Source organism: Rhinolophus sinicus, chromosome 16, assembly GCF_057876585.1.
Source record: "Rhinolophus sinicus isolate RSI-liver-muscle chromosome 16, RSI-T2T, whole genome shotgun sequence".
NCBI classification, from domain to species: domain Eukaryota; kingdom Metazoa; phylum Chordata; class Mammalia; order Chiroptera; family Rhinolophidae; genus Rhinolophus; species Rhinolophus sinicus.
In genome coordinates this window covers 30,386,190-30,409,650 of record NC_142516.1, presented here as the reverse complement: position 1 = coordinate 30,409,650, position 23,461 = coordinate 30,386,190, and the positions used below count along the sequence as shown (strand labels likewise).

Below are 23,461 nucleotides of genomic sequence, written 5' to 3'. Positions count from 1 at the left end.
ATGTGTCTGGAGGGGCAGTGTATCATGTCAGAGAAGCTGAAAGATGATAGATTAACAAAGCAAAGAATTTTGCTAAAGAAAGACTTAACATATGCTCAGAAAGGAGCAAAGCAACTGAGTCTGGAATCAGCCAGGTACACCCTATTCCATTTCACTGATGCAAATGCTTCTTCCTAATTACACTTGGTACTGGGATCTCCGGAGTTTCTCATTATAGCAGTTGTGTGGAACTTGTAGCAATGAATGTGCACCTGAATACAGAGGAAATTGGTAAAAAGAAAAACTATTTTGCTGAAGTTTATTCATGGAATCTCCCGTCCCCTCTATTTCCTCCAACCAAGCCCTATTCTTAAAGCCCCTCCCAAAATACTAAGAATCTCTTACTCATAAACATTCAGTTCCTCTCTTCTCCATATCCCAGTTCCTCTCCTGCCTCTTCCTACCTGTTATGTCAGACCTTCAGAAGTTGCTGTTTCTACTCTTGGAGGTGGGATTTTAGGTAGAGGGTGAGAGGGATAGAATGAGTTATAAAGAAGGAATTCCTTTGCCAGTGATATTAGAATGAGGGATATATTACTGACAGTTCTTGTCTGAATCTGGACTATTTTCTCATAGAAACATTTTTGTAAAAAGTGGTTAGGTACTCTGATATTTAAAACAAAATAATTCAATAATTTTTAATTACCCAGCTAATATATACTCATTGTAGAAAACCTAGGCAATAAATGAATGAAAAGAAGCTAAACAAAACTTATGATCCCAAAGATTAATTGGATAGCCCAGAAAATTTTTTCTTTGTATATGTTGATTTTAATACAAACATGGAATCATGCTATTTTGAACATGGTAGCCTGCTTTTTCGATACAATATGTTATGAATTACCTATGTTAATATATTTCTGCAACATTTAAAATTTTTCACTAGTTTAAATAAAACCTCTATAAACAAATATTTTAGATTTATGTCCTTATGATAAATCCCTGAAATGAATTCAGGTTATGAAGATTTTGGATACCTATTATTAAATTGTCCTCTGTGAAGACTATACTAATTCTCATTCCTACCAGAGACATATGAAAGTGCTTGTCTCCTATACCCTTGCCAACATAGAACATTGCCATTCTTTTTCATCTATGTCAAGGTGATAGGTGAAAATAGTTCAGTGGCTTAAGTTTTTAGTATCTTGCTACATCTACTAATATACTCCAAATTTTTATAGCACTTAAAGTAATTTTTTAGAAAAAGTGACATACCTGTTAAGTGAGATAATTTCTCATATCCTTCAGTTATATATCAGTTAAATCAACTTACTGGGTGACATAACCATTGTCACAAGGACTTCTCAGTACAGAGAAGGAGAAGTAAAACTGAAGGTAAGAATTAAAATTATGAATTTAATAGAGACCAGACTAGAAAGAATTTGCCACTAAATAAGAAATGAAAGAATACATGAATTATAATTTCTAAAGAATTCCAAAAATGTTTTAAGCAGTAGCAATGTTGTTAAAATAAGTATATCACTTCCTAATATGACATTTTGAAAAAGGAAATTTGATAATGTTAATAGATAGATGATAATATGTGGGACTTTCTCAACCATTTCCTTTATGAGAACACATTAGGCCCTGCTGAAGAGAGAATTAGTGTGTTGAAGAATGGAAGTGAAGAAATTATCCAGAATACAGACGAGAGAGAGACTGAAAATACAAAGGTTTAATGACATGAAGCATAGAGAGAAAAACCATACCATATATTTGGTTACTTTCTGAAGAAAATGAGATAATAGGGCAAAAAACCTATTTGAAGAGATAAAAGCTGAGAACTTTCCAGAATTGAAAAAAAAAGCACTAAGCCATGACTTAATAAGCCCAACACTCCTCAAATAGGAGTCCTCTTTAGACATATAATGAAACTGAAGGAAAACAAATACAAAATCTTAAAAGCTAAAGAAAAAAGACCTTCAAAGAAGTAACTATGAGTATGATAGCCAATTAGTCAATAATAGTGTAAATCAGAAGACAATGGTGATTATTTTTAGTATGCTGGGGGAAAAAACTGCCAGTCTAGCTGTCTATACCCAGCAAAGATGGGTTCTTTGTTCTTCTCAAGAACAAAGATGAAATAAATACCTATTCACACAATCAAAGTTGAGTGAGAGAGTTTGCCACCAGACTTTCAATAATGGAATTCTAAGTTTAGAGAGAAGAAAATATTTTCAAATGGAAGGTTTGAGATGACAGAAGGAATGAAAAACAAAGAAAATGGAAAATATGTATGTAAAATTAATTTTGGGGGATTAACAGTGATGGAAATAAAATAGAAGACAACAATTGTATATAAATTACGAAGGGATGTTCTAAATTCCTTATGTTTTTTTGAGGGGGAATTATATATTAGCTGTAGGCTTTAATAAATTTGGTATGCATATTAAAATTTGCAAGGTAACTACCAAAAGACAAGAAAGAACATATCATTTCTAGACTAGTAGAGGGAAAATATGGAATAAAAAAAAATCCGAAAGAAAACAAGAAAGGGAAAGAAAAAATAGAAAAGATATAATAAATAAAAAGAACAAAGAATGGCTGAAAGTAAATCTATATATTACTAATTATAATAAATATAGAAGTACTAAATGTTCAAAAGGATAGAGAAAGATTATTCAAATGCATTTTAAATAAAATAAGGCTGGTGAGCAATATTAATGTCATACAAAATAGGCTTTAAGGCCAAAAATTACTAGATATGTTAATATAACGTCATTTCTTAATAAAAGCTCAAATCACTTGAAAGATAGAATAGTTATAAACTTGAATGAGTCTTTTATAGTTAAAAATATATATGTGTGTATGTGTATATATATATATGTGTGTATATATATATATATATATATATATATACATTATCAAAAATTGACAACTTCAAGGAGAAAACAGACAAATTTATTATAGGAGAAGATCTTCATACACATCATAGTGGACCTCAGTTAATCAAATATAAACAAGAAGGATACACAAGGTATAAACACTTAAATTCTTGCTCTAAAGGGCATATGTAGAATACTGTGTTCGGGCTTAATATTTAGCTAGTACACATTGGGTCATCTGTATCAGTTGTTAAAATATTGATATATGTCCTTAGTAGAAATAGGTAATTCTCCAAGCCCATTGAATTCCCTCCTAATGCTTCAGCGCCTTCCATGGGACCTCCCAGTATAACCCTTTATATAGCAACTAAAGAGTTAAGAACTGGCACAGCAAGCTGCGAACAAACATCTCACTGGAGAACTATAGCATCCATTCTAATTGCTCCTGACCCATGCTGGGTACCCTCCCTTCCACCACAACCACCACCACACACACACACACACACACACACACACACACACACACACAATCCATAGGCAAATGCCCAGTGACCATTTGGCTTGTCTTAGTGTGGGGCTGCCTACCTTTCTCAGGCACTCTCCCACTTTCACATGGTCATTTGTGGGAACCGCAGCCTCTGGAGAGATCCAGAGAAATGAAGAGAACAGTCAGTGAGAGTAATAGCACTATTGCGACACTATCCAACATATTAACCCTTGGCATAGTATGCATGAGTAGAATTCTATCCTAATGGCAGGATAGAATCCACAGCAGATGAATGAGGCCTAAGAGGATTGTTTACAGTTGAGTGACTCCTGGGATGCAGATCCCTAATTTTTTCATTCCTATTGAATTTCACCTTTATTTAGTGGGACAAGTTTGCCAAAACCAACTGAATACCTGCCTCCTATGGACATTAATAACACTCATTTTATTAATGAAAATGACTGCCCACATAAATCCTCTCTGTACCAGACACATTTACTTGAGAGAAATGTGAAGTAGAAAGGTCATCAGTATACAAAGGATTTGTATCCTGGCTGATGTTCATAACTGCCATATTATCTCTCATCTGGGCTGAGGGATTAGGTTTGATATAATTAAATATGATATATCAATAAATTACTTTTGTGACTTAGTTATTAATATAATTGAATACATATTGAATATATAAAATGAACGAGCATTATAAAGGCTAAAAAATTCAGCAAAAGTTAAAAATTGAGGATTCAGCCCCATGAGCAATTGTTCATTATCAACTACAAATTATTTAATGACTACCTATTTAATGTGGAAATTCTTGGATGAGCTTTATGCAATTTCCTGTGTCCATGGTTCAGACAGGGGCATCTGGATCAAACAAGATTATGGCTACAATTTCCAAAAATTAATAAATGAATATTACTAGAATAATTTGCTGAACAATTTGAGTTATAATTAATATCATTTGCCAAGCATTTTTATAATCTATAGGTTAGTTTAAGAAAATGTTTTTTATTGTATCCATATGTTAATTTATATTATTGAATTTTTAACATTTTTAATACCACATTTGACTATAGAAGAAATGAAAATGGAAATTAGAAATATTTAGAACTAAATGATAATGGAAGTACCACATGTCTCAAAACTTGTGGAATATATATATATAAAAAAGTACCTCTGGAAAATTATAGTCTTTAATAAACTGAAAAGGAAGACAAGGAAAATTAATGAGCTAAATATCCATCTCAAGAAAAAGAACGGTGAAGATAGCTGCAAATAATAACAAAGTAAATCTGAAGAAAGGAGAAGGAAGGAAATTCAGTAACAGAGTAGAATTAGTGAAATTTTAAAATTCAATAGAAATACCCAACAGAGAGCCAAATTTTTTTTTGAAAAGGCAAATAAAATTGAAAAACACTCACTGATCAAGAGAATGCCCAAATAAACAATATTGAGAATCACAAGGGGGATATAACTTCAGATGCAAAAGGTAGAGATTGTAGCTTTCCAAAAGTAGCAAAGTAGGTGGTTTAGACCAACCCTCAGAATAATTAGAAAAACTAGAGAAAATACAAAATATTTAATATAAGATATAAACAGCTTATTTTGAAGGGATTGGAGAATTAAGGCAATGAGGAAATTACAAAGCCAAGATCTGCAAAAGGAAGGAAGCCAAAGATGTGAGCTCACTATTTTAACCAAATGAATCTAGCAATATGGTAGAAATGAAAGATTGATTTGACATTAGAAAATAAATTAATGTATTCACTACATTAACATCTTAAAGGGAAAATATAAGATAATTTCAATAAGTGGTAGAAAGTGTTTTTATACAATTCAACATATATTAATGAGAAAAGAAATTTAGCAAATTTGTAGTAGAAGAGAACTTCCTTAATTCAATAACAGAATCTACCAAAATTAAAATTAAAAATCCTCCAGGAAACATTGTACTTAATGATGAAATGGTGAATGTATTCTTGAAGATCAGGAACAAGACAAGAGTGCCTGCTAAATTAACATTTCTATTCAACATTGCATTGAAAGTCCTAGCCAGTGCGGCAAGAAAAAAAAAAGTATTAAAAAAGAAAAAAGCAATTTTCTGTAGATGTGATTATCGACAAAGAAAACCTATAAAGTATTAAAATAGCAATAATGATGGACAAATATTTTAAAAATCAGTTGAATTTCTACACCAGCAACAAACAGCAATATTTTTAAAAGACATTTACAAAAGCGTCAAAAAAAGGTCAAGTGCTCAGGAATAAATGTAACAAGAGATAGGCATGAGTCATATGGAGAATCTCCATGGTAATTGGAGATATACGATGTTCATGGATTGGAAGACTCCATATTGTAAAGATGTCAGTTCTATGCACACTTTCTGTAGATTTATAACAATCTCAATTAAAATCCACATCTGGATTTGTGTTTGTGTGTGTGTGTTTGTGTACATAATTTGATAAGTTGATCCTAAATGTGTAAGGATGTTCAAAGGTCCAAGAATTGCTAAGATACTCTTGCTAAGAAAACCTTGAGTATGTGGGAAGGTATGTATATTACTGATGGAATGATACAATATTGTATGATATAAATTCTACCAAATTAATTTGTAAAGTCAGGGCATCTCAATAAAAATACCAATAAGATGTTTTGGTAGGACCTGACACGCTATATCTAAAGTTCACTTGGAAGAGAAAACGTGATACTAGCCTCCAAAAAATGTTTATAAAGCAATGAGGGTATCTTGCCTTGCCACATATTAAATACACTATAAACCTGTTGGAAATTAAAATAGTGTGGTGGTGTTGCATAGAATAGATTATATAGAGTACAAAAACAAAAATTATATATGTAAAGATTGGTGTTTCAAAACAATGAGAAAAGTGTAAGCTTTGATATTGGGACAAATGATGCACATTTTAAAAGTACAAAGCATGCCATATACAAAAATAGGTTGTAATTGGATTAAAACAAAACAATAACTATCTGTTTTATAGATCTCCTATTTACAATGTTTAAGGTTAAGACTTCCAGATTCATTGATTCATTTACTTTTATGCACAGAAAGGAGAAAAGTTCATTCCATGACTCTTTTAACTAACAAAAAGAAATGGCTATTTATACATCTTCTAAAATTATAGATATTAATTGGAATATTTTTTACTCATGATGATCAAGTAGCACAAAAATCCTTCAGATTTATTAAACTTTTGAAGTCTAGATATCTCAAAAAAGGATTTATGCAGACACCCTTTAAAGGACAACTTCATGATTACTAAATATGGAAAAGATTTCAATTTAGCAGATATTTTATCCCTCTCCCACTTTATCTAAAAAGTTTATTCTGAATAGAAACGTTTGACTATTTAAAATTCTATTTTATGCACTTTCATCTTAAGTGTACAAAATTCCATTTGTTATTAGAACTATAAATTGGGAGGATCTACAGTTTCAGAGTCAGAATTTCATTTACTAGATCTGAATCTGAAAGAGCAATGCCCACAGAAAATTAGACTTAATCAAAGACAATAGATTTTCAGAAATCAAAATGGGGCTTTTAAAAGGTTTATGAATATATATATCTTTGTAATAGGGAAGGGTTAAAACAAGAGACAATACTAAAAAAAAACAAAAGAAAAGATTGTTTGACTATATCTAACTGATATATGCTGACCTTTTTCAGTTTATCTTAATAGATACTGATAAATACATAATTTTGTTGCATATGATTTTTTTCCCCTAAGCTGCCTCATCTATACATGTTTCTCTGCAACACCTTTTCTCATTTAAAAGTATGTTTGGGAATTCTTTCATATTATATCAGTATAAAGCTATCTCTTTTTAAATGTTGCACCATATTGCAAAGTGTTATGTACCATGGCTTATACAATCGTTCCTTCTTTCATGTACATTTAGGTTTCTTTCAATTTCTCCTTACAATGAAGCATATTTATTTATTTATTTATTTATTTATTTATTTATTTATTTATTTATATATCCTTCTTTGTACATATGAATGATTGTCTCTAGATTCATTTCCCAGAAAAAATTGCTGAGTCTAAAGATATGCACATTTAAAATTTTGATAGATACTTGTACTTTCCAAACATAAGCTGTACCAGTTTATACTCCACCATAATATATGAGAGTACCATTTTCTAATACTGCCAATGGTAGATAGTGTCAGCATTTTAAATATTTGTTACTAACATGGGCAAAAGAAGTTATTCACTTATAGCTTGTGTAATTATAAATAGATGAATATCAACAACCAGAGAATGCTAGAAAACTAAACAAGAGAAATGTGTCATTTGCTTTCAGGTCAGTGCTGACAGTTGCTTGCGAACAGACTGAAGTTCTGCTTTTTGACCCTATATCATCAAAGCACATAAAAACACTTTCTGAAGCTCATGAAGACTGTGTAAATAATATCAGGTTAGTATTACAATGAAAAGTGAACTTTATTAGTGTGACCCAAAATAATTCTGTTTTAGAAGTTCATGAAAATTTGCAATGCCTTGTCCAACAGTGCTAGATGAACACATTTGTGATTTATGACTCTTATCCCTTGTGCAACTTATCCCTTTCATTATAAAACTTACCGTTAACTATTTTGGATTGGAATCTTTCTGAAATGCATTTTTCACTTTCATATGATTTTCTTTTTATATATCAGGGTCATTATGAACCTCAGCCAGTATTAATGATAGTCCTGTAATGCCTTTGGACGAATGATCCGTGTAGAATTATGGCAGTCCCATTATTTAGCCTGTCTCATCACCTCCCCCCACCCACCGAAATCCAAACTACTGAGGGGAAAAAGCACATAAACACAGAGAACGTCTTTATAGCACGTTAGAAGCTTTTAAAATTCTCAATAATGTGGGAAGTAGATAACAGTTGAACAGCTTGGTGGATTAATATGCAGTCATTAAAATGATGGTCACAGAGACTACTTCTCAACATGGACAAATGCTTTGAATAATAGAGGTTAAAAATCATGATAAAAATTGTACCAATATGACATGATGCAGAAGGAAAAAGATTAGAAGGAAATATTTTTAAATGCTAATAGTGGATGAGTTGGAATAGATGGAGTATAAGTAATTTTCTATTTTCTAAATTTTATGTAAAGATTATATTACTTTTATAATGATTACTTTTAATGTTCAAAAAAAAGAAATGTGGAAATTACTTCTAGTCAAGGTGACATAGTGAGTTTTAATGTAGCCCCTATGTTTCAAATACATGGAACAAAAGACTAAATAGCACAAAAGATATAGCCAAGCTCTGATACAACAATAAACATCTTTGTGGGCCTGAAGTGGAACACAGACCCAAAGTTGTTAGGAAGGTTTAAATCACAAGCCCACTAGGTTTCAGTATGACACTGATATGTAGTTGTTTGGCTCCTGTCAGGAATCAAAAATGCTGAAGTGCTTCATGTGAGGCAGAAACCAGAGCCAGACTACTACGTGAAGCCAGGGGTTTGGGTGAAATGTCTGTCCCATTTGTGCAAGTCTGAAAAACAGAAAAAGCTATTTACTACCTGGGGCTATAGGTTTTAGCTGATAAAGACAATTCCTCGTGACCAGCAACTGATGAAGCCATTGCTGAGTCTGTGATTGAATGTATATATGTGATAGTTCCAATATTATCATGAAACTGGAGGGCTTAATGTCCTTATAAGGTCTAGTTGTGGATTAGGGGTCCAGAAATCCAAGTGGGGACAACTATAAAAGCATTAAATAAGAAGAGAAAGCGAAAAAACAAAAATCTTTCCTACTCAGAATGAGCCTATAACCGAAATTCAAAAACTCATGAAGACATCTAATATTAATGTCATAACAAAATCAACTAGAACAGACATTTTCTCTGGATGAAATTAATTTTATGGAGTAGTCCAACAAAGACTTTATTTTAAAAAATAAATTATTTTATTTATTTTTTTTTGACTAGGTAATACATGCACGTGGTACAAAATTCAAAGGTACAAAAGGGTAAACAGTGAAAAGTAAGTCTATCTCCCACCTCTGTCCCCTAGCCACCCAGTTCCCCTCCCCAGAGGCAACCACTATTACAAAGTTCTTGCTATCCTTTCTGAGATAGTTTGTGCATGTACAAGCATATATACACATATACATACCCTTTTATATAAATGGTAGCATTCTACACATACTATTATATACCTTGACTTGTTCACTTAATAATATATTTAGAAATCATTCCATATTAGTATCCATGGGATGATCTTTATTCTTTTTAACGGCTGCATAGTATTCCATTGATTAGAAAATCTTTAAAGCATTTTTAGGATGCTGAAAGAAATAAGTTAAGGGGTACTTTTGATTTAAAGAGAACTCAAAAATTATGAAATGAAAGAGATGAAACAAGAACAGGTTAATGTGGAGAAGAACCAACTAGAACTCTTGGAAATTAAAAATGTAATTGGTATATAAAAAACCTCATTAGATGGCATAAATTTACCCATTTATGTGTAAACCATAGATGATAGAATTAATGGGTGGGAAAATAGTATAAAAAAATTCATCCAGAACATAGAAAAAATATATAAATAGGAAAGAGTAGTTAAAAGACATAGAGGATTAATTGAGAGACTCCAACACATATATAACAATTACAAAAAAAGACGATGCAGATTATTGGAGAACTAATTTTTGAAGACAAAGGCTGAGAATTTTTAGCATTGAAGAAGGACTGGAATCCTATCAAAAGTAAACTCTAGAATGTCAAGTAGGTTAAATAAAGATAAATCCACATCTAAACATGTTGTGGTGAAACTCTAGACTATCAAAGATATAAAGAAAAATCTTAAAAACCATCAAAGTTAAAAAAAAAAAAAGCCATCAAAGTTAGAAGCCAGATTACCTATAGAGGTATAATAATTAAACTAACAAAGATTTCTCATCAGCAACAGTTGATGCTAAGAGAAAATAATATCTTAAATACTAAGGCAATACCATATCATATCCAGGTAAACTGTTATTCCAGAAGAATTTTAATTAGATGAAATGATAAATGTTATTAATTATTAATAGCAGAAAGATAATTTAGGTTTTTTTTTGGGGGGTACATTTAAAACAAAGTTAAAACTGAAATTCTAGATTAGCACTATCCAATAGAATTCTAGCCACATACGTAATTTTAAATTTTCTAGTGGTCACATTAAAGAAAAAAAAAAGTGAAACTAATTTTTAATAATATGTTTTATTTAACTCAGTATGTCTAAAATAGTATTTCAACATGTAATCAGTATAAAATTTATTGAGGTATTTTACTTTAATTTTTTCATGCTAAATCTTCAAAATCCAGTGTATATTTTATACTTTGAGCACATCTCAATTCAAAATGGCCACATATCAAGGATCAAAAGCTACATGTGGCTAATGGCCACCAAATTGGACAGTGTAGCTCTAGAAAGTAAGAACAAATAGGTTGTATGTACAGGGGAGTTTTGTTCAGTAGGAAGGTATAACATGTTAAAGGTCATGTTCAGGAGGAGGTAGAAATGTTAAGTAATTTCATACTTTCAGAACAATGTATAATTAAATATATAGTATGAAAAAACTAAAAGTAATTAAAATAATAGAAATATAGTTTATAGCTTCTAAACCAGCAGAAGATAGGGAAAAGAGAGTATTGAAAACTTGATCAGTTCACTAGAAGACAGGAAAGCTTAAAAAAAATAATAATAATAATAAAGCAAAGGAAAGGGATGATAAATAGAAAATAAGACGTAGAAATCGTTTCAAATATATGAGTAGTTTACAGTAAGTATAAAGGGATTGATCTTTGTTAAAAGACACAGAGACAGCAATTTGAATAAAAAACAAAATCATCTTATACTCTTTTATAGAGATACCAAAAATAAATCTGCCCAAAAATGGGAAAAGAAAACTGATATAGATTATCATTATTGGACAGATGGAAGACCAAAGGCTTTAATAAGGATAAAAATGCAATAGTACATATTAAGGAAAGGAAAAGTCTGCCAAGAAGATGTATAATCATAAACTTGTATGCAACTTGAAATATACAAAGTGAAAATGGAATGAATGATAAGGAATTACAAGTCTATAATCATAGTGAAAGATTTTAATTCAGTTCCGTCCAGATCTAGTAAATCAAGCAGATAAAAATTAGGCTATAGATTTTTAAATATCCTGAACAACCTTTCTACTAAAACGAGAAATGCTAGATAAAATTTTAAGTAGTAATATATTTTTATGTATAGTGGAGCTGATAAGAAAGAAAGGAATCCTAGGACCAAAGATGAACTGGAAGTAGGAATGCAAGGATGTAAACAGGTATTCAGCTGTCTTTTATCGTGGAGGCATCGGCCAAATGCTAGTGTCCTTGAGCTTTTTTGATATGTATGATGATACAGAGGACAGGAGAGTTAATTCTAGGGCGAAGGTGAGGAGTCTAGTAGAAAAAACAGCATAAGGCTGGGACTCCAAAGTCCCAGCATAAAAGTGATCTAGAAATAAACCACCTTGTTCATCTACAATATGGCATTGGGTAGAGGGGTGTCAGAATATCTCCTCTGAACACTTGTCCCATTAGGGAGACCACCTCAGGGATGATGTAGATGCCTGATCACTGCACTGTACACCTGAAGCTGAACAGTAATGAATGCCAACTATAATTTTATATATATATATGTCTATACTTACAAGAAACGGAGTACAGCATTAGGAATAGAGACAGTGGAAATGTAATGGCTCTGTGCGATGTCAGAGGGATAGTGGATGGGGGGAGGGGGGTTCACACAGTGTGAGGGATATAAATGATAAACGTCTAAGTATTACTTTGTCTTGTGTACCTGAAACTAATAAAAAAAAATACACGTTAAAAAAGAAAAAAAAAAGAATATCTCCTCTGAATTTCTAACCATAAGCCAGTCTTCACGTGTGGGCCCTAAATTCATACTACCATATGCTCCAAAACCCTCCACTCAACAATTTTAAATTGGATCCAGGTTGGTAGTGCTGCCAGGTATCTGCAAAAACAAATGCAAATCTTCTCTGGAGGAGAAAACTCAGTATCATAAAGAAGTCAATTTTTCCCAAATTAGTTTATAAATTTAGTGTAGTTTTAATCAAAATATCAACAGGAGTATTTTTTTAACTTGATTTTAAAATTCATATTGAACAGCGAAGAGCCAAGAATATCTGAGAAAATTTTGAAGACTAAGATGGTAGGAGTACTCACCCTTCGAGATATGAAACGTAGTCTTAGAACAAAGACTAATTGACAGATGGAATGGAATAGAGCTTCCAGAAATTTAACATATGACAGGGGCATTACAGATCAGCGTGGGGGTGAGGAGTTGGAGAACAGAGAATTGGTTATAGATATATAGATATAGATATAATAAAGTTAGATTTCAATCTCATATGATAACTAGAAGTAGCTGCCAATTAAAGACCTAGTTATGAAAGCAAGTTTAAAGCTTTAGAAGAAATATAGAATATATTTATGTTCTAAGTATGAGAAAGGACTTCTTAAGACACAAAAATTGTAAACCGTTGTAATCATATTAGTGTGAGAAGATAAGCTATAGGCTGGTGGGAGAAGATATTTTCAATGTACATAACTAAAAAAAGTTTAGTATTCAGAATATATAAAACAATTACGAAAAAGAAAAAGACAATTACCTGGGAACAAAATAGGCAGAGAATCACATAAGAGAAACTAAAATGAGCAATAAATATGGAAAGATTTTCAAGCTTACTAGTTATCACGGAAATGCAAATAAAAATAACAATGAAGAAATGCTAAGTATTGGCAAAGATGTTGAGAAATAGAAATTCTTAGATATTATTGATGGAGTATAAATTGGTAAAATTATTTGAAGAGCAATTTAGCAATATTTTGTCAAACTGAAAATCAATTTTTTTTAAATAAAGCACATGTGAACAAGCTGAGGTGTAAAGAAGGTTCATTATAGCATTGATAGTAATAGAAGTTGAAAACAAATCTCCATCAAGAGGAAGTTGGATAAACTCTGGTATAGTCATACAATGGAATACTATACATCAGCTAAAATAAATGAACTGGAAGCTTCAGTATCTGAGATGCATCTCAGAAATTCAAGGTTGAGCTAGAAAAGCAAACTGTAGAATGAGCTGTACCATTTATATAAAGTTTGATACCATTTATATAAAGTGTGATACCATTTATATAAAGTTTGAAAATATCCAAAATAAGCTTGATGAGGGCATGTATTTTTCTGTTTGTTCTCTGCTGTATCTCCAGCACCTAGAAATGTGCCTAGCATATAATAGGTGCTCATTAAGTATTTACAGAATAAATTGAATGTAAAACAATATTATAAATTGTTTATGGGTACATGCTTATGAATTTATGCTATTAAAAACTTGCATGGGGAGTGATAAACAACAAATTTTGGATAGTGGTTCCCTCTGGAGAGGGAGGGAGGGGAATGGGATTGGGGAGGGATATACAGGGTACTTCAACTGTGTTTATGATGTTTAAAAAAAATCTGAACGATAACAAAATGTTAAAATTTGATAAAGCAGGGTGGTGGGTATCACAGGTATTTGTTATAGTCTTCATAATTTTCTCTCTGTTTCTAATATTTTACAATTTAAAAATTTAAAGATTTATGAGTTGTTTGCCCTACTCAAAATGACCTCTGACTAATCTGCTGTTAGAATTTGTGTTCCTTATCAATGTCAGCTCTCTTTTGCTGCTATCATGCCTGCCCTAGTACCCCACACCTCAAATTTGAATTTGCTTCTTATCTGTTGATTAGAAGAACAGAGTTTGAAGCTGTTGTAGAAGTACATATAACTTCAGAGTTTTGAGTAAGGATCTGAGGAGTCCTCTGGCATGAGCTTAAGTGTGTGTTACTTATTAATAGTACTAACTTCTATTTTTTGAGTGCTTACCATGTGACAAACCTTTTGTGAGGCACTTTTCATACATTATATTGTTTAATCCTCACGATATCCTGATGTGAGACAAATACTGTACTCATTTTAAGGAATGAAGAAAACTGCAACTCAGATAAAGAGACTTGCCCAAGGTCTTACATATAGTAAGTGGTAGCTCAGCTTCAGTAAACCACCTCACTGTACTGTTCAGAGATATGGGCATGCAGTCCCTGGTTTGGTTCTCGATAGTCATTTTGCACATACTTAGTAATGACTTCCAGATTTTTTAGTTTTGAGGTTTGCTTATCTTGTAAAATAAAAATGTTGATAGTTGTGGAGAGTATTTTCTGTTGCTTCATGTTAGGGAAAATATGTAATTTTCATTTGTGAGGACTCTGTATGTAGATTTAATACTCCATTTAATAATCAAGGTCCCCCAATTATGAGGTTGTGGAGAGAACTGAGGTTATCATATTAACTTACTGATATGGCAGTGAAAAAATTAGTGCCCATTTAAATCTCCCAAGATCTACTATTCTCTCCCACTGTCTTTGTTGGTCTTTTCCTGATTATTATATTTCAAATAGCATAATGTAAATACAGTGTTTATCACTGGGAACACAAAATTTCTTGCTTTGCAAAAGATGTAGAATTTCACAAAATCCTGAGAGTGATGTTAAATAACTGGTCAATTACATATAAAATCATTGGCAAATGAGGATTTGATAGATTAGTTATCAATTAGAGAAAATGACAAATGATGACATGATAGAGACTTCAAAAAATTATATTCCTGGGTTTTGGCACCAAAAAAAAAAAAATTATGTGACTATCTCACAGGACTAAGGAAAGGCCCCTGGGAAAATTAAAAAGCCCTTGAATATTATACAGAAATGACCCTCTTTTTGATAATAGTATAAAACTCAAGTATGGAGTAAGGGTGCCATATTCTTCTGTCATAATTTCATTGGAAAGATTATGCAAAAAAAACCCAAACATTTAATTTATTCTTGCATGTAGTTAAATAAATGTAAAAAAAAGGTTTATTTTCATGATTTTTCGTTGTTGTTTTTTTAAGATAAATACTCAACAACACTTTCTTTTCCTTGTTCAACAAAATGTTCATCGCTATTTTAAGAAAATACAATTTCAATTGCTGTTATCCTTTACCAGTTATCTTCTAATAATGAAGACCTCAGTTTATCCAGATGCCAATTTACCCGGAGATGTTATAGTCATATGTTGGGGTTTGATGGGGACATATGGAGAAGTTCTATAATTCATAAACTCATAGATTTCATGTGTGTGAAGGACTATGGACTTAAAAATATTTTACAATTATTAACTGATTCGGCTAGACTGAGTTTTAATTTGAGAGAATTGGACCAGATCTCAAAGAACTTGTCTAAAATTTTCTATTCTCTGCCTCTGCTTTCTTGGGATAAGAACTGTAGGTGCTTTAACTGTTCCTAGTCTGCTTTCTTAATTTTCTACACTTTATCTACTCTCTTTACCAATGACTCTCTAACACCAAAAATTTTAACAGGTAATACTTTGAGGAAAAAATGAGATAACTAAAATCAAAATACTGAATTTTTCATTAAGGTAAACTGATTCAATTCAAAATTATTAGCTTTTGTTTTAAGATTATATTCTTTCTACTTGTTGGTGTTAAAATACACTTTCGTGTAACAATGGTAATTTTTCAATAGGCTTTTTGACAAAAATTTAAAAATTGGTTTCCTACTTTATTTTATTTTTTATCAAAATCCAAGTGTTTTGGAACCTAGCTACCTTGGAGATCTTTCTGAAACTCTTTAATCATGTCACTCTCTCACCTTAAACCCTTCAGGGTAGACCATTGTGGCCTACGGCAGTAGAATCCCACTGGGAATTTGAATCCATATGTGCATTAAGTATTTTCTCTAGACTAAACAAAATATGTTAGTTATATTTTTTCCTAAATTTTTCAAATGCATGAAGATGTTCTTATGATGATGATCAATTTATTTTAAAAGTTTGACTGACTTTCCAGTAGCCTTTTCTCATTGTGTATTTTTTGCATCATACAACTCCTGTCAGTTGTAGAAGTCATTGAAATATTTTTACTTTAGAAAGCTTCCTCAGTAAAGGTAAAACAATAAGGGGATAATGTATTTGACAATATAATAATTAAAATTTTGATATAATAAAAAAAATAAACCACACTGAAAAAAATATGTGTGGAAAATATATCAACAGACTGTATTTGAAAAACTGAGGTAATATTATCATTACTACAAAGAGATTTTATAACTCAGTAGTAAAAATAATACTGCAGTAGGAAAATCAGCAAAGAACATGAATAGCAATTCACACAAAAAAATATAAACTTCCAATTAATATGAAAAAGGTTCATCTTTACTAAAAATAAACGTTTCAACTTAAAACAAGATGATTTTTTTTCTAGCATTTAGCAGAATTAAAAAATATCTGTGTGGCAAGGGTTTGGAGAAATGGACACTCTCCTAATTGCTGGTGGAACTATATATTGGTATGTTCTTTTGAGGACAATTGGCTGTATGTATCAAAAGCCCTACATTTTTAAAACCCATTTTTACTTAGCAATACATTTTACTGCGACTATACTTAGAAAAAGCACTAGGGATGTGATTAATATTTGGCTGTTAGGATGTTCATCATAGTGTTTTATAATAGTGGAAAACTGGAAGCAACCTAAACATCTAACAATTGCATAGTCTAAAAAGAAAAAAGATTACAGTTCATTCATACAGTGAGTGCTACACAGCCATTAAGAATGATTTTGTCGATAAATCTTTAATGACATGGCAAAATATTTGTGAGATAATATTAGGTCTGAAATACAGGAATTAGGCTAAATATCAATAACAGTGGTTATTTTTGGTAGTGGATTATTTCTCCATTTCAAAAAATATTTTCAATGGGCCTGTGTTTATAATTAAGAAATAGTTATTAGGAATCATTATAGAAGAAATCTGTGATACATTCTCTACTTGTCTCTACTTTTCCATACACAGTACTCCCAACAGCCTCTCAGAGTACATTACCCCCTTACATGCCTCTGTGCCTTTGTTTACCCCTTGGTCACTTTAGGGAGTTCCTACTCACCTTTTAAAGTCAGTTTAAATGACACCACCATGAAGTCTTTCCTAATCACCTTCTTTCTTTGCTTATTCTGCACAATAATTATTTATATGTATTTATAGTGTCTTTTCACTAGGCAATGAACTCTTCCTATCTCATTCATTCATTTAATACATATTTGTGAGTGCTTATTATGTGCCTGGCACTGTGTGTTGGGTACCGCAGATCTAACCATGAACTATGCAGATGGGTCCCCCTGCCTTCAAGTTTATAGCCTAATAATGTACGCTGTAGTTTAAGTGCTACAATAGAGTGTAGAGTGTTTTAACAGATTAGAAGATTGGTAAGTCTACCCCAGGCTGGATAGAGAGGGAAGGCTTCCTGGAGGGAGTAGCTGAATAGTAAAAAGTGTTAGCCAGGTCAAGGGGTAGGGGAAAGGTGGTTTCAGGTAGCAAAATGGTCCTGACCAAGGGCCTGGAATTTTAAAACCATGTTAAGTTTCAGGAAGGTCATTATGGTGTTTGTGGATATTGAGGTTGATTTCTTATAGAAAAATAATTATATATAATTTTATCTTGGAAAAAGCTCCAGAATTCATTTCTTCTTTAAGAGATTAGGAAGTTATAGCATGTTAGAGAAAGTATCCTAATGTTGAATTAGGCAGAAACTCAAGTGTGATTGGTAGGTTTGTTATTTTTTAAGTATTTGTATAAAATATATTCTCACTAAGGACTGAAAAATTAATGTAAAATAATTAAAAGCCTGAATTATAGATTTTAATTTATCTTGTAATCTTGACTGGTTCTAATGAAATGTTGCTAAGCGAGATTATTTGGGGAATGCCTTTGAATTAATAGACGAAAATGATGGCATTTTAATAGCAACTTTTACATGTAAATGTGTTCTAAATAGAAAGAGATGTTACTTGTAGCAGAGTAAACATTTCTCATCATTTTGAACCCTTTACATTTAACACGTCTCCCTTGGCAATCAGGGTTTCCAAATTTCCTCTGTCTCCTGTTAAATTGTTTCTCACCATTTGTTTCCTATACAGATTTTTAAGTTCTCCTTTATCTCTAGCACTGTTCTCTAAACACTCACCCGTTTTCAGTTCCAAATAAGTGTAAAGCAAATGGATAAAATTGCACTGTGTTCCTTATTAAATCACAGTATCCTTCCCTGTGTTTATATGAATTATACTTAACATTTATTGTATATCATAATCACTGGGTTTTGGACAGGAACCATATGATTTCACTCATATGTGGGCTATAAAACAGAAAGCAACAAACAAACAAAAACCTCATAGACACAAATAACAGTATGGTGGCTACCAGAGGGGATGTGGGGGGAGGGAATTGAAGAGGGTAAAGGGGGTCAAATATATGGTGACGGAAGGAGACTAGACTTTGGGTGGTGAGCACACAATGCAATATAGAGATGATGTATTGTATACTTGAAACATACATAATCTTATTAACCAATGTCACCCTAATAAATTTAATTTTAAAAAGTGGAAAAAAAAAGAACCGGTGAGTTTATAGTTCTTTTGTTTGTTTTCTTGATTAGGTAATATAGAGACTATTTCTCAAGATTCTTCAATAAGAGATTAAATAAACAAGTTTTTCTTTTCTGCTTTGTAGATTTCTTGATAACCGGCTGTTTGCTACCTGCTCTGATGACACTACAATAGCACTATGGGATCTGAGAAAACTGAACAACAAAGTATGCACTTTACATGGTCACACTAGCTGGGTGAAGAACATCGAATATGATACTAATACAAGACTCTTAGTAACATCAGGATTTGATGGAAATGTCATTATTTGGGACACCAACAGGTTTGTGAATAGGAGACCATGTTAGGATTACAAACAAATTTGTCTTAAAGATGGTAAACAAATTTAGTGTTCTGTTTTAGCTTTTATATCACTTTAGGAGAAAGAAATTGGTTTTGTGAAAAACAATTAAAAAGTGATTCTATCTTTTGTTACTTGCACTTAGTCATATATTGCAACTAAAAACTTTGGAGGAAATTATATGGAAAGGAGACCAAGTAGTATAGGTAATGATAAAAAATGGTTTATAAGATGTATTTCCTAAATTTAAGGAAAAATATTTTTATTTCCTCTGTTGAACTGAAGTGTTTTTCACTTATTGGTCTTTCAATTCTAAATCTGTTTATTTTGTAATTTTTGCAGTTTGTTTTCATGCATTGAAAGAGTTGTTAGTCTCTCTATTGGACTGGTACTCATCTGTAGTGGAATGTTTGTAAATAATGTGTGGTACAGTTTTAATAGTAACTATGGGAAAAGAGAGGAGGATTTCTACTGGCATTTACTTGGCAGGGATCAGAGTTTCCAAACATCCTGCTGTGCACAGGACAGTTTGCACAGCGGACCAGTTGTCTCACCTAAAATGTCAGTCATGCCTCTGGTGTGAAATACTTCCATAATAATTGATAAATAGCTACCATCCTGCAGCATTCCCAGGTGTCATATCCCGGCCCTTTGGCTACCCAGGCCCCTCTTCTAGGAATACTTCCCTCAAGATAGAAAATCTGTAGACCTACAGACATATAGCAAGTAAAGAAATTGAATTGGTAATTTAAAAATCTTCCCACAGTGAAGAGGCTCAGGCACAACAGACTTCACTGGTGAATTTTACTTAATAAATCATACCAATTTAAAGAATAAATCATACCAATCCTTCACAAACTCTTCAAGAAAATAGAGGAGGCGAGAACACATCCCAACTTGTTTTATGACGGTATTATTACCCTGATACCAAATCAGATAAACATCATAAGAATAGAAAACGACAGAGCAATATCCCTACAAAAAAAAATATTCAAAAATCTTCAACATATTCACAAGTCAAACCTAGATAGATAGATAGATAGATAGATAGATAGATAGATAGATAGATAGATGTAACACATTATGTCATTACCAATTGGAATTTATCCCAGGAATACAGGGTTGGTTTAATATCCAAAAATCAATTAATGTAATACATCATTTTAATAAAGGTCAAAACCCATATATATGATCATCTCAATAAAGGTAGGAAAGCACTTGACAAAACCCAACACCCATTTGTCATAAACGGGGAATGACAGGGAACATCCTCAACCTGATAAAGGACATCTACGAAAAACCTATGGCTAAAATCATACTTAATGTTGAAAAACTGACTATATTTCCCCTAGGATTGGGAACAAGGCAAGGATGTCTGCTCCTACTGCTTTTATTCAGCATTGTACAGGAGGTACATTGCACTGGAAACGCAATCAGGCAAGAAAAAAATAACAGGCATCCAGATTGGAAAGGAAGAAGTAAAAGTGTCTTCAAATGCAGGCGATATAACATTGTAATAGAAAAATCTTAAGAAATCCACACAAAAAACTCCTAGAACTAATAAACAAGTTCAGGAAGGTCACAAGATACACAATATGAATATACAAAAATTAGTTGTATTTGTACTTATAAGCAATGAGCTGTCCAAAAATGAATAAAGAACAATTCCATTCAGAATAGCATCAAAAAATAAAATAAAATAAAATAAAATAAAATAAAATAAAATAAAATAAAATGCTTAGGAATGGATTTAACAAAAGAAGTACAAAATTTGTACACTGAAAACTATAAAACACTTCTAAAAGAAATATAAGAAGATATAAATGAATGGAGAGACATTCCATGTTCATGGATTGGAAAGACTCAATATCATTAAGATGGCAGTTCTCTCCAAATTAATCTATAGATTCGATGCAATCCCTATCAAAATTCCAGCTGCCTTTTTGGGACAAATTGTCAAGCTGACTTTAAAATCAAGGGAACAGGTTGAGAGTCCAGAACAGTCCTTGCATTTATTATCAACTGATTTTCAACAAAAGTGTCAAGGTAATCCAATGGTTCGGGAAAGGATAGTCTTTTCTATAAATTAGTTACTTACACAACTGGATATCCACATGCAAAAAGATGAATTTAGACCCTTGCATCACAAAAATGAGCTTGATGGCTATCAATCTGAACGTAAGAGCCTCAACTATATAATTCTTAGATGGAAACATGGGAATAAATCTTCATATACCGCCAAAGTTGAAATGGGTTTAAAAATTGATAAGATGGCTTCATTAAATTTAAAAAGCTTTTTGCATCAAATGACACCGTTAAGAAAGGGGGGGGGGGCATGACAGAATGTGAGAGAATATTTGTAAATCACATCTGGTAAAGGATTTGTGTCCAGAAGTATATAATGAACAGTACACCAATAATCCAATTTAAAAATGGGCAAAATATTTGCATAGACCTTTCACCCAAAAAGATACTCAAATGATTAATAAGCACATGAAAAGATGTTCAACATCATTAGTCATGAGGGAAATGCCAATCAAACCAAAATGAGATACCACTTCATACCCATTAAGGTGGCTTTAATAAAAAAGACAATAAGTATTGGCAAGAATGGAGAACTAGAACTTCATACATTGTTTTAGGAATGTAAAATGGGATAGCCACTTTAGAAACAGTTCTGCAGTTTCTTAAAGAGCTACCATATAATCCAGCAATTATACTCCTGAGAGAAATAAACACATATGTCCACACAAACACTTGTACATGAATGCTGATAGTAGTATTCATACTAGCCAAAAATATGAAATCAATTCAAATATCTATCAACTTGGTAAATGGATAAACAAAGTGTGGTATATCTATACACAAGTCGAATACTACTTGGTAATGAAAAGGAACAAAGTACTAACGTGTTATAACATGGATGAACCTCAAAAAAAATTATGCTAAGTGAATAAGGCCAAACAAAAAGACCACTGATTATATGATTCCATTTATATGAAATGTCCACAATAAGCAGATCTATAGAGACAGAAAGTAGATTAGTGGTTGCCTGTAGCTGGGAGTAGGAACAGGGAGTGATTGCTAATGGAAAGAGGGATTTTTTAGGGTGATGAATGTTCTAAAATTGGATTGTGTTGATGATCACACAACTCTGTAAATTTACTAAAAATCGCTTAATTGTACACTTAAAATGAGTGAATTTTATGGTATGTAAATTATACCTCAATAAAGCTATTGGAAAAACAAACTGTTAATTAACTAGAAATAAAAAGAAATTCATCAAAAGTATACACTAAAACCTACAGCACATTTTAAAATAGTGGAACTTGAGAAATTTTCTCTATAAAACGAGGGCAAAGAAACATGCCTGTTATTACTACCATTGTTCACCATTGTTTTGGGGTGGGGGGGGAGTGGCAGGGTCCTAGTTGGTACAATGAAAGAAATAAATATATAAGGATTGGAAAGGGAAAAATGAAACAATATCATTCACAGATGATATGATTATATCGGGTTGGCAAACAGTTTCTATAAAGGGCAGTACAATAAATATTTTAGGCTTTGTGTGCTGTATGGTCACTGAACAGCCATAGACAATACATGAATGGGTGTGGATGTGTTTCAACAAACTTTCCAGATTTGGCCCATAGGCCAGTGTTCTGAACTGGTCTACATAGAAAACCCTAGAAATTCTGTTGACAAATTATCAGAATTAATAAGAGTTAACCAAGATGGCTAGATAGATATAAGATCAAAGTGTAAAAATTAGCAGTGTTCCTAAACATCACAACAATTTAAATTTTTTGCAGTATACAGTTTTTAGTAATTAAAAAATTTAGTTGGTACACAGGAATATATTACAACAGAAAATTTGTATAACATTTATGGAGAAAATTGTAAAATTTCACTTAAGTAATATAAAACCTAAAGTCTATGGATGAGAAAAAGCCTGTAAAACTACAATCAGCAAATTTAAAAATAAAGGGTGTAAACTCATAAAGGTGGGGAAATAGGAAAAGAAGCAATGACAATAAAATTTTAGAATCTGGTAAATAGGTAGATTTACTATTTACAACTTAGCAACTTACTTAAACAACTTAGTAAGTGCAAGAAAGCTGAATCCTAAGCTGGCCGTGGGGAAAAGTTAAGAACGTAAGACAATTTATACGAATCTTCAAAAACCATAGGAACTGGCAACTCTGAGTACTTTGTAGTTGA

The 23,461-nt window shown here is 32.0% G+C and overlaps 1 protein-coding gene across 2 annotated transcripts in view; it reads left to right on the top strand.

Moving 5' to 3' along the window:
• The window catches only part of DCAF10 (DDB1 and CUL4 associated factor 10), a 41,177-nt gene that overhangs the window by 1,746 nt on the left and 15,970 nt on the right, over positions 1 to 23,461 (top strand). The window contains exons 2-3 of one of the 2 annotated variants that reach the window (XM_019729144.3): positions 7,675 to 7,788; positions 19,025 to 19,222. In XM_019729144.3, coding sequence (XP_019584703.3) covers positions 7,675 to 7,788; positions 19,025 to 19,222 — 312 coding nt within the window. The remainder of the gene's footprint in view (positions 1 to 7,674; positions 7,789 to 19,024; positions 19,223 to 23,461) is intronic. The other variant, XM_088793288.1, reaches the window with a different exon arrangement.